The sequence below is a fragment of the Microtus ochrogaster genome, chromosome 7 (assembly GCF_000317375.1).
Source record: "Microtus ochrogaster isolate Prairie Vole_2 chromosome 7, MicOch1.0, whole genome shotgun sequence".
Taxonomy (NCBI): Eukaryota; Metazoa; Chordata; class Mammalia; order Rodentia; family Cricetidae; genus Microtus; species Microtus ochrogaster.
In genome coordinates this window covers 23,736,301-23,748,738 of record NC_022014.1, presented here as the reverse complement: position 1 = coordinate 23,748,738, position 12,438 = coordinate 23,736,301, and the positions used below count along the sequence as shown (strand labels likewise).

Here is a 12,438-nt window from a genome sequence, read left to right as displayed (position 1 = left end):
AAAAAAAAAAAAAAAAACTCCTTTTTTAAAATTACTATTGTTTCAGTGCTAGTAATTGAACCAAGGGCCTTGCACATGTGGGCAAGTACTTCAACACTGGGTTACAACCAAGGCCCTAGTACTTTTTATTTTGAAATTTGCCACCAGGCTCATAAGTTCTTCAAAACTTTTGTGAAACATATTTAACCATAATTCTATAAAAGAAAAAGGAGTGGGTTGGAGAGATGTCTCAGAGGCTCTTCTGAGTACCACTCTTGCTGGGTGGTGGTGGCGCAAGCCTTTAACCCCAGCACTCAGGAGTCAGAGACAGGCGGATCTCTGTGAGTTCCAGGCCAGCCTGGTCTACAAGAGCGAGTTCCAGGACAGGAACCAAAGTTACAGAGAAACCCTGTCTCGAAAAAAAAAGTATGTACTACTCTTGCAAAGGACCTGGGTTTTTCACACACACAGTGTATAGACATACATATAGGCAAACAATCATACACATAAAAATTAAATCAATTTTTTTTCTTTATTTTGAGACAGGGTCATACTGTATAGCCCTGGCTGTCCTAGAACTCACTTTGTAGACCAGGCTGATTTTGAACTCACAGAGATCCACCTGTGCCTCTGGAGTGCTAGGATTAAAGTCATGCACTATCGTACCTGGCCTATTTATTTATTTTTAATATTTTTATTATTTATTTTAAATATGGGGGTGTTTTTCCTGCTGTGTGTGTGTGCTCTACCTTCATGCATTCTCAGAGGCCAGAAGAGGGTATCAGAACTCCTGGAACCACCATGTGGGTGCTGGAATCCTGAACTTCTGAGGTACCTCAATATGAATCTCTGTGAGTTCAAGGCCAGCCTGTTCTAGAAAGATAGTTCCACAACAACCAGGGTTACATAGAGAAACCCTGTCTTTAAAAAAAAAAAAGAAGAAGAAGAAAAAGCCACAGTAAGTAATCAAGAACATAATGGAAAGATCAAAAACACTGATGACAACTTATGCTGGAGAGGTTGTGGGGTAGAGGGAACACTCTTGAATTACTGATGGGAATGCAAGCTAGTACAGCCCCTTGGATGTCAATGTGGTGATTTCCCAGAAAATTAGGAAACAACCTACCTCAAGACCCAGTAATACCATTTTTGGGTATATATCCAAAGGATGCTCAATTGTGCCACAAGGACAACTATGTTCATAGCAGCATTGTTTGTCATAGCCATAACCTGGAAACAACCTAAATGCCCCTCAACTGAAGAATGGATAAGGAAAATGAGGTATATTTACACAATGGAGTACCACACAGCAGAAAAAAATAACAACATCTTGAATTTTGCAGGAAAATGGATGGCGCTAGAAAACATTATTTTGAGTGAGGTAACCCAGACACAGAAAGACAATTGTCACATGTACTCACTCATAGGTAGCTTTTAAACATAAAGCAAAGAAAGCCAGCCTACAAACCACAATCCCAGAGAACTTAGACGACAATGAGGACACTAAGAGAGACATACATAGATCTAATCTACATGGGAAGTAGAAAAAGACAAGATCTCCTGAGTAAATTGGGAGCATGGGGATCTTGGGGTAGACCTGAAGGGGGAGGGGAGAGGCAGGGAGGGGAGCAGGGAAAAATGTAGAGCTCAATAAAAATCAATAAAAGAAGAACAAAATGGAGGAGCCATCGAGATGGCTCAACCAGTAGAAGCACTTGCCACACAAGCCTGATGACTGAGTTTGAGTCCTAGAATCCACATGGTGGAATAGAGGAGAAAACCACCTCCACAACCTCCATATGTGTACCAACACACACATAATAATAATAATAATAATAATAATAATAATAATAATAATAATAATAATAATAATAATAATGTTTTTTAAAGGGAATGATTCTTTTAAAAATAAATTAAAACCAATCCAGAACAGTTGTGCATCTCTGTAGTCAGTACTGGGAAGGCTGGAAGAGGAGCACAAATTCAAGCAAGGGGGCAAAAACAGACTGGAGTTAGAATGCTTGGGTGTGATGGCTCACACCTTTGATCCTAGCACTCAAGAGGCAGGAAGCAGGAGAATAACCACAGGTTTGAGGCCAGCCTGGTCTGTCGGCAGCAAATCCCAGGTCAGTCCGGACTATATGGCAGGACCTTTCGAAAAGAAACAATAGCCAGCAAATACCGGACCAATGAGGACTACACTGTGAGACCTGTCTCAAGCAAAGCAAAACAAATATATATGGAGCGAGCTTGTGGGAGTCAAAAGTTAAATATGCTGGGCTTGGTGGTGCATACCAGCACTTGTGGGGTAGAGACAGGACAAAGTCCATCTTCTTTGACTATATAAATGAGTTTGAAGTCAGCCTTAGATATACGAGACCTTGTCTCCAAAAAAGTTGTTTAATTATATTTTTTAAATGAGGAGTCTCGCCGGGCAGTGGTGGCACACGCCTTTAATCCCAGCACTCAGGAGGCAGAGGCAGGCAGATCTCTGTGAGTTCGAGACCAGCCTGGTCTACAAGAGCTAGTTCCAGGGCAGGCTCCAAAACCACAGAGAAACCCTGTCTCGAAAAACCAAAAATAAACAAAAATAAAATAAATAAATAAATGAGGAGTCTCTAGGAACTGGACAGATGGTTCAGTTGGTAAGATGCTTACTGCACAAGCCTGAGGACCTGAGTTCAGATCCCCAGCACCCATGTAAAGCCTGGCATTGGTGATGTGTGTCTGTACTCCCAGGGGTGGAAAAGCAGGCAGATGTCTGGAGCTCACTGACTAGTGAGCCTACCCCTTGTCAGTGAACCCTACATTCAGACAAAAATCTGTCTGAAAAAATAAGCCGGGACTGGCAAGATGGCCCGGGGGGTAAAAGTATTTGCCTGACCACTTGGTCTTATCCCTGGTGCTCATGTGAGGTGGACGGACAGACTGCCATGTGTGTGCCATGGCACATGTGCACTCATACTCTCATATATGATAATAATAAAAAATGAGAAATTTGAGAGCATTCAGTGAAGGCACCCAACATCAGCCTTCAGACTCCACATGCACGCCTGTTCACATATACTCCATGCCACACAAATCAATCCACACACCAAAAAGTATAATATATCTTCAGTGGTGGACATGCTGGCAGCACACTGATGATCCCAGTATTTGGGAGAATGAAGCCGAAGGATTACAAACTCAAGGCCAGTGTAGGATATACAACAAGACCTTGTCCCCCAAAATTAAGGCATGGTAGTGCTCGCCTTTAAACCCAGCCTTTGAAGCAGAGACAAGTGGATCTCTGTGAGTTTGAGACCAGCCTGGTCTACGTAGTGAATTACAAAATATCCAAAATGAAGAGCTTCTGGATAACTGAACACGTAGCATCTCTGAGTAGTGGGTACCAAGAGAGAGCCGTTGTGTGTATCTCCTTCCCCCGTTATATCTTCCCTTTATTTATGACTTTTGTTACATGCTCTTTGTAGAAACCAGTAAACATGGTTAGCAGAGTGATGAATTGCTAAGAAAATACCATAGGCTTTGCTCTCTTCAGTGACAGCACATTTGAGGGCCACCCCCACAGTTAGAAATCAGAAAGCAGGCTCACTAGCGCCCTGCTTATCACAGCCCCCAGGAACCAAGCTGACTACTGCATGATTGATGCAGACCCTGGAAGAGGAATACAGTGAGCATGATGCCTGCCAAAAACAAAATAAAACCAATTAGAAAAAAAAACAAGGAAAAGATGTACAACATTTATTTCTAAGTGGAAAAAGAAGTGTACTATTCAGAGTATGATCGTATTCTGTGAAATAAAAATGTGTATCTGTTAAAGGCCAGTGAGATGGCTCATCTGGTAAAGGAGCAAGCTCCTGACGAGCCTGACGACCTGAGCTTGATCCCAAGGTTCCCCATGATAGAAGGAAGAACCGACTCCCCAAAGTTGTTCTTTGACCTCCACACCTGGGCCATCACACTTACACACATAGATAATGAAACAGGTAAGTGCAATAAGAAAAAAATTAATTAAATGTATGCCCAATTTGTTACTTGAGGGCTCAGGCCCTCATGCTTATGTAGCAAATAGTTCCCCAACTAAGCCATCTTCTCAGGCCCTAGAAGCTCCTTTTTTTTTTTTTAATATTTAACTTAAGGGAGCTGTAGAGATGGCTCAGTGGTTAGGAACACTGGCTGCTCTTTCAAAGGACCTGGATTCAATTCCCAGCAACCACATGGCAGCTCACAACCATCTATAACTTCATTTCCAGGGGATCTGATACCTTCTGGCCTTAAGGGCATAACATGCATACATGCAAGCAAAACATCTCTAGACATAAAATAAAATAATAGTATTTAACTGGAAATAAATTTTTGAGGCAGAGTCCCTCATAGCCCAGGCTGGCCTGAAACTCATTTGCATAGCTGAGGGAGACCTTGAGCTGCCTGCACTTCCCAAGTGCTGGGATGCACTACAGTGCCTAGCAGAATTTAACCTGTGTCTGTCATGCATTCTGTATATTTTTGTTTTGTTCTGAGTGTATACACTGTCAGAGATCAAACACGGGGCCTTGTGCTTGCCTAGCAACTGAGCTATACCCACAGCCTCTTGATGAAACCTTTATAAATGCACACTAGAAAGCACATTGTCATGATATAATGACAATGATATAATGACCTCCAGTCTATACAAGTAAAACTGAGATGCCACCTTGCCTGTAAGATTGGCAGTCATTTTGCTGATGTCCTGATTAGTTTTTGTTAACTCTGTGCAAACCAAGATATATCTTGAAAGAAGGAATCTTAATTGAGAAAATGCCTCCAGAAGATTGGCCTGTAGGCAAGTCTGATTAGTGATTGATGTAGGAGGGCACAGACCACTGCAGGTGATCTGCAGTATATATAAAACCAGGCTGAGCAAACCAGGAAGCAGCATTCCTTTATGGCTCCCACTTCAGTTCCTGACTCCAGGTTCCTGCCTTGAGTTCCTGCCCTGACTTCCCCTAGTGAAGGCATGTCACCTGAGAGTTGTAGGAGGAAATAAACCCTTCCCTCCCCAGGTAATTTTTGGTCATGGTATTTTATCTCAACAATAGAAGCCCTAAGATAGTTGGTTTGTGATATGGGTGTACTTCTGTATATGTGTTGCTTTCATTGGTTCATGAATAAAGGTGTTTGAACCAATGGCTTAGCAGAGTAAAACCAGCAAGAAATCCGAACAGAGATACAGAGAGAAAGAAAGTGGAGTCAGAGAGACGCCATGTGGCTGCTGAAGGAAAGAGACACCAGAACCTTACCAGTAGGCAACAGCCTTATGGTGATACATAAATTAATAGAAATGGGTTAATTTAAGATGTAAGAGCTAGCTAGGAATACGCCTAAGCTATTGGCCAAACAATGTTGTAATTAATATAGTTTCTGAGTGATTATTCAGGTCTGGATGGCCAGGAAATGAACAAGCAGTCTCCATTTACAGGTTTGCTTTTTAATTACATTTTTAATGCGTTTTAGAACAGGGCATTTTTTTAATAGCCATGGTATATTATGTGAAAAGAAATAACTTACAAATCATCATATGCCATCATCACAAATTATGTTAAAAATTCCATACAGCAGGTATGATGCCCCATGCCTACAATCTCAGCACTTATGAGCCTAAGCAGGAGAATGGTGAGCTCAAGGCCAGCTTGGGCTATCTAGCAAGATTCTGTCCAAATTATAATAATAGTAATAATTCCATACATAGAACTAGAAGGGCCACTCACTGCAAAGACAATACATCAAAACATTGGACTTGCCTAATGGGTTTTGGATGGCAGTCCTTGTCTCTGTGTTTTCAGTTTCTAATTTTTACATAACTACCATGTATTCTTTTGTAGTTTTTTTATAATAGAAACGATATAAGTGCTAAGAATATTTCCATAGGAGCATTTTTAAGGCACTCGATACACACTGCAAATCTGCTTCCAGGTGAGTCGTACCAGTTACCAGCCACCAGCAGTGCTCGCTCTCGTTTTCTTACTGTCTGCTCATAGTTCTAATCTCGTTATATCCCTTCTTATTGTTTCTTGGGGTTCCAACACCTCCCAGTTTAGTGTTCTCATTGAATTTCATTAGCAGCTGTTTCATTAGTGCCACAGAAGAAGGATTAAAGTGTTAACTAGGATAGACTTTGACAAAAACCTATAAAAATGTATGTTATTATCTTCGCATAAATTCTTTTTAATCAAAGTTCCTCAAAAACCTCTCTCCCATCTCAAGGGACAGGTCTGGCCACTGATGATATTCTTGGTATGGGGGTGTTTCTGTCCCCGTGAGAAGGGCACATCTGTGTTGCATCTGGATCCGTGTCTTCACAAGCCTTGATGAGGATTTGTGTGGTCTTGAATCAGCTAACTGCCCTTTGGTTTACTTCGGTTTGACCTGATCACCTCCACACGCTTCTCATTTGCAGACTATTTATCAGGGTAGCTGTGTCCTAGAAGTACCAATGAGTCTTGCTGTTGTTTTTCTTTTACTTAAATCCCATTTGAAACGTACCAGAGACACTTTGAAATCCAAGGTACACTTTTGCTAAAGAATCACTCACACTTATTTTTATATCCAAAATGTCACCCATTAAATTTGGTTGATAATGTGCGTAGATACCCCCTCTTCCTATTATCTCCACTAATAGATGACTAATGCAAAAGATTGAGTAAGTTTTCAAAATCAATACTCAATTTTTTAGAAATAATTAGAGAGACATTCAACTCTGACACGGGCACCCCACTCAGTTCCTGAGCCTGCTTCTGCGGGAGGAGACCCTATAAATAACTCACGATGCTGACATTACTCACTGTGTTGCAATCATTCTTTTCGGAGGAAATTTTAGCAACTGTTCTAATACAGACTGCCAGTTATCTGTAGTTGAGAATGCAAGTCAACTTTTAATTATGCAGACGCTGATTATTCAGACGACAAATTGTTCGTGCCCTGTTCTGCTCCTTCCTGCTGCCTACCTTCTAGCATTTTCACTGCTCATTAGCACATATTCCAGAAGGTAGGCTTCGGGAGCCAGGAGAGGGGCGCAAATCAGCTAAACACTTAGGAGAAGCTCTGATGAAAGATTTTAAATGCAGTTTGTAGAACTGTTGACTAAAATTGAGTCATTTGGATTCCCTGTGAATTGTATTTACATGTCCTATGCTTGTCCCCCATAGCAACAGATAATAGAATTGTCTGCAGAGAAACAACATAATTTTTCTATTTAATTTTCCCCTTGTAAATCATGTTCACATGATGGTTCGTGGTGTTTTCTTTGCTCATTACATTTGTATCCAGACTAGTTACTTCTCTGATAAACGACTAGTTGAGATTCCTGGCACGTGTACAGCGACACCAGTAATCTGATGGTTTCCCAGTTTTTTAGGAAACTGCTTCCCTTAAAGTATCAGTGTTTTTCACATTTCAACCAGTTTGTTGGAAATATGATTTTCCTCCTGCTTAAACTGAGGCTGTGATCTTAATTTAAGCCTTTTAGGTAGCCAACATTACACGTATCATACCTATTTCTGGCATATGTTTGGCTATTATGGAAACCGTGGTAGGTGTGCAGTACCTCTAGAAGCCTCTGGTTAAGTGAAATGCCCCGTGTGTGATGAGACTTGAGTGGGAATGGGGTTTGTTTGCCCTAGGACTGTTGTGTTACTCAGGAGTTTCCTGCCTCCTCTACTCCATCCCTGTCTTTCTTGCCATTATCAGAAAACCCTGCCATATATTCCCACATCTTAGTTCTCTACTTCTGAACTTCTCTGGCATCAGAAACTGCATCATTAAGTCAACTGGCATTTTGTTTGAAGAGCATGTAGGCTGTCAGAGTTTTGAGCTTGCATGTCACCCACGGTCCTTTTGCTAAAGCCTTGACCACCGTTAACTTGTGGGCGGTAGGGAATAGTGGAAGGAAACCTCCTCAACGCCTCTTTTGTTGCTTGTTTTGGTTGGGTTTTGGTTTTGATTATGTTTTGTTTGAGCCAGGATCAGTTATATGGCCCAGGCTGATCCTCCCGTCCTAGCTGCTCAAATGCTAGAATTACAAGCATGCATCGGTCAGTTTACCTTTCCTTTGCTTTTTTAAAAGTGATTTTGTCATAGCAACAAAAACACAACGTGAGCATAGCTGTGCACATGAGTATGAAAAACTCACGCAGACCAGCATCACTGCCTAGAGGCCCTTTCTCTTCCTTTCATCTTTGCAGTGCTTGTGAACTGGTTGAGTGTACCACAAAGAGCTTGTCTGGGACATAAGTCTGCCTTCAGTAAAACAAGTACAGACGGTTTGCTTACGTGAGACTGCAGAGCAGTCGCCAAGAAGATTAGACAAAGGGCAGGGTGGAGAAGGCGGAGCGAGTATATAAAGTATGCTACCTAACTAGGACAGTTATTCCAATAACCAACCAGAGCCAGTTAAACAAGAGCAACTGGACTTTAGAAATCATGGGGAGATAATCTCAGGGATACTATGATTCTGCGCCCTTTAAACATTATGAAACTCTAGAAAGTGCCATACTGATAATCCCTTTTTGATTCTTTTTAATAAATTCCAATATTGGGTTTTTTGAGTGGCATACAGGCATAACGATTAGACTCCAGTGGACTTTTCGTGTACTCATTCATTTTGCTTCCTGGGGACCAGAGTTTGCTATGAGTCATGTTCCATCTGATTTATATTGGATCCGGCTGCAGAGCCATGACTCAGATGGGCTTCAGGCCCAGCTGCTCAGTTCATCTTCTGAGAATAGATGTAAGGACTGGACAAACATCCTGATGCATATTTCCTTCTTCTTGTGCGTTGTCAGGATCTGAAGAGAGCATTGTGACCAACAGCAGGCAGGTCCGCCTTGCCACAGGCATCTTTCCTGTCGTCAGCCTCCTGAACCACTCCTGCAGCCCCAACACGAGTGTGTCCTTCACTGGCACTGTCGCCACCATCCGGGCAGCACAGCACATCAGAAAGGGACAAGAGATTGTGCACTGCTATGGTGAGCCAGCCTTCCTTTCTTTCCACCGCCCTGCCTTGCCCCACCTGAAAAGGATAGGTGGACAGGAGTGAGCAGGCCCAGGGCTGGTGCCTCCACTCCCCAATGTGGTGGTCTGAGCCAGAGCCCCAGCCCAGCTTCCTGACTCCTGTCATATGAGGAATATCCCAGCCCTCTGTTGAGTAGGCTTTGACTCTCTGGGTGTGAGTGGTAACTGTGGGTGATCTCTCTCCAGGACCACATCAGAGCCGCATGGGTGTTGCTGAGAGGCAGCAGAAGCTGAGGTCACAGTACTTCTTTGACTGTAGCTGTCCAGCCTGTCACACTGAGACACTCAGAGCAGCTGTAGAGCCCAGGTGGGAAGCCTTCTGCTGCAACGCATGCAGCGCACTCATGCAGGTAAACCTCTGCTGTTCCCAGAGATAAGCGCTCCAGCCCGAAGGAGTCACGAGGGCAAACCACGGGATGTTTCTAGAGAGCACTGGTATCACTTCATTTTAGGAAGTCGCCCAAACATGCTGCCCCACCAGGCGAACACACAGGGTCAGGTTGGACTTAGTAACGCTTTCCTTACAGATGACACAAAGGCTTAACTTTGACCCTGGGGGAGAAAAAAAAAACTAGAAATTTACTTGCTCAAATAAATCATTAAAAGTTCTGTGTCAGGGGCTGGAGAGATGGCTCAGAGGTTAAAAGCATTGCCTGCTCTTCCAAAGGTCCTGAGTTCAATTCCCAGCAACCACATGGTGGCTCACAACCATCTGTAATGAGGTTTGATGCCCTCTTCTGGCCAGCAAGCATACACACAGACAGAATATTGTGTACATAATAAATAAATACATATTTAAAAAAAAAAAGTTCTGTGTCAGACCTGGTACTTGGCTCATGCCTGTAACCCCAGCACCCAGAAGACTGAGGCAGAAGAATCTCAAGTGAGACCCCACCTAATAAAATAACATTCCAGAGCACTGTTTCCGGTACAGCTTAATCTACGGGCTCAGGTAACATCGCCAACACCCAGCTTTTCTGTCTTCCCAACCCTGTTCCCTCTGCTGGCCTCATTAGGCATACTCCTCTCCCATGGTGACAAGATGGTTGCCACCACCTCAGCCTCCTTGTCCACCCAGCCCAGTAAGATGAAAACATGTCCCAGTCCAAAGTCAGACTGAGTGGAAGTCTTATTGTGTGTTATCAATGCAGAAACTGTGGGAAAAATCAGACCTAGATAGTTTTCCTTCAGCCATTTGACCCAAAGGAAGGAACCACATCTAAACCCCTCAGCCAACAGCCTTGACCTTGGGAGAATATGGCAGATCGTTAGAGAAATTGAGTGGCTAGTGCCAGATAATGGCATAGACATTGGAGTCTTCAACATTTATGCCCAGATAAAAATTATCTCTACTTCCAGAGAATGGTCTTCTTGTTAGGAATACTGTAAGTGGAATTAGTTGTATTGAGAAGCTACAATTGTAAACCCAAGGGTTAAATATGAAGCCTTACCTAGCACTTTTTTAAAAGGATTTATTTATTATGTATACAGCATTCAGCCTGCATACAAAGGGTGCTAGGGCTATACACACAAGAAAGGAGCACCAGATCTCATCATAGACAGTTGTGAGCCACCATGTGGGTGCTGGGAATTGAACTCAGGACCTCTGGAAGAGCAGCCAGTGCTCTCAACCTCTGAGCCATCTCTCCAGCCCACACTTTTTCTTTTGTTTGTTTTTTAGGCAGAATCTCACTGTGTAGCCTTGGCTGGCCTAGAATTTATAGAGATCCATCCGCCTCCCAAGTGCTGGGATTAAAACTGTGCACCACCATGTTGGGCCCTAGCACCCTTTGGATTAACTCTCCCTCACTCTTGCTCTTTTGAGACAGGGTTTCATTGTGTATCCCCAATGTCTTGGGGTTACTATTGATGTGGAGAGACACCATGACCTTGGCAGCTCTTAGAAAACATTTAATTGGGATGACTTGCTTAGTTTTCAGAGGTCACCGTGGTGGGGAGCATGGTAGCCTGCAGGCAGAGGTGCTGGAGCTAAGAGCCCTGTGACTTGACTCAGAGGCAACAGGAAGTTGACTGTCACACTAAGTAAAGTTTGAGAAAAGAGACTTCAAAGCCTGCCCCCTGGTGACACACTTCCTCCAACAAAGTCACAGCTCCTAACCACTTCCTTTGGGGGCCATTTTCTTTCAAACCACCACACCCAACTAGCCTAGAATTCACTTCAAAGCCCAGGAAGACCTCAAACTTGAGATCCACCTGCTCCAACTTCCCAAGTACTGAGATTTTTACAGACCTGCAGAACTGCACCTGACTTTCTTCCTCAGTAAATGATTGGTTGAGGACTTGAATCCAATAGATTCTTTCTAAATATTTATTTTTATTTTATGTGCATTGGTGTTTTACCTGCATGTATGTCTCTGTGAAGGTGTCAGATTCCCTGGAAATAGAGTTACAGACATTTGTTAGCTGCCATGTGGGTGTTGAGAATTGAATCCAGCTCCTCTGGAAGAACAGCCAGTGCCCTTAGCTGCTGAGCCATCTCTCCAGCTCTTCCAATAAATGTTTCTATCCTCTGAGCCATATCTCTCTTCTTTCTGCTGCTTCTTCATCTCCTCCTTCCCCTTGCAAGGGTGGTCTAGAACTCATGAACTCATGACATAGTTCCGGCTGGCCTCAAACTTGTCATCTTCTATCTCTAGTCCCAAGTGCCACATTACAACAATAGTGTTACCATGTCCAGCCTTCTATATTGGTTTTCTTACGGCTTTTTTAAACACCCAATATACTTGTCCATCATCTAAAGGCCTTTTCCCAAAAAGAGAAGAGGGGCTGCCGAGGTGGATCGTTTCTTTTTTTGTTTTGTTTTGTTTTGTTTTGTTTTTTGAGACAGGGTTTCTCTGTGGTTTTGGAGGCTGTCCTGGAACTAGCTCTTGTAGACCAGGCTGATCTCGAACTCACAGAAATCCGCCTGCCTCTGCCTCCCGAGTGCTGGGATTAAAGGCGTGTGCCACCACCGCCCGGCGAGGTGGATCGTTTCTGTCCAGAAATTAAACCTCGGAGTGGGATCAGCTCCTGCTTTCACTAGAATTGCTGCTGGACCAAATTCACTCAGGCCTTGTTGGCAATGTGTTATTGCAGGAGTCTCTTTTCCCCATCAGGTCAGAGACCCTGTAGCTCAAGTCCATGCGACATGCAATGCTGATAACTGTCCTGACATAGGAATAACGACAGAACTGGGCTTCCACAGGGAAACGATGTGCTGAGCTGCAGCAACGAATCTTGCAGAGAATCTGTCAGCAGGGCCCACCTGGCCTCCCGCCTCCAGGACCTTCAGCAGCAGGTGTGTGAGGCCCAGAAGCTTCTCAGAAATGGGAAACTAGGTGAGAATGGCTCCTGCTGGCTCTCCAGCCCCGCCCCTTTGGTTTATTCTGCTATCACCTTGCTCTCATA

The 12,438-nt window shown here is 43.5% G+C and overlaps 1 protein-coding gene across 3 annotated transcripts in view; it reads left to right on the top strand.

The window, feature by feature from the left end:
• Positions 1-12,438, top strand: part of Smyd4 (SET and MYND domain containing 4) — a 59,274-nt gene that overhangs the window by 43,621 nt on the left and 3,215 nt on the right. For all 3 annotated transcript variants that reach the window (XM_005349556.2, XM_013347006.2, XM_026780948.1), the window contains exons 6-8: positions 8,802-8,984; positions 9,217-9,380; positions 12,236-12,368. In XM_005349556.2, coding sequence (XP_005349613.1) covers positions 8,802-8,984; positions 9,217-9,380; positions 12,236-12,368 — 480 coding nt within the window. The remainder of the gene's footprint in view (positions 1-8,801; positions 8,985-9,216; positions 9,381-12,235; positions 12,369-12,438) is intronic.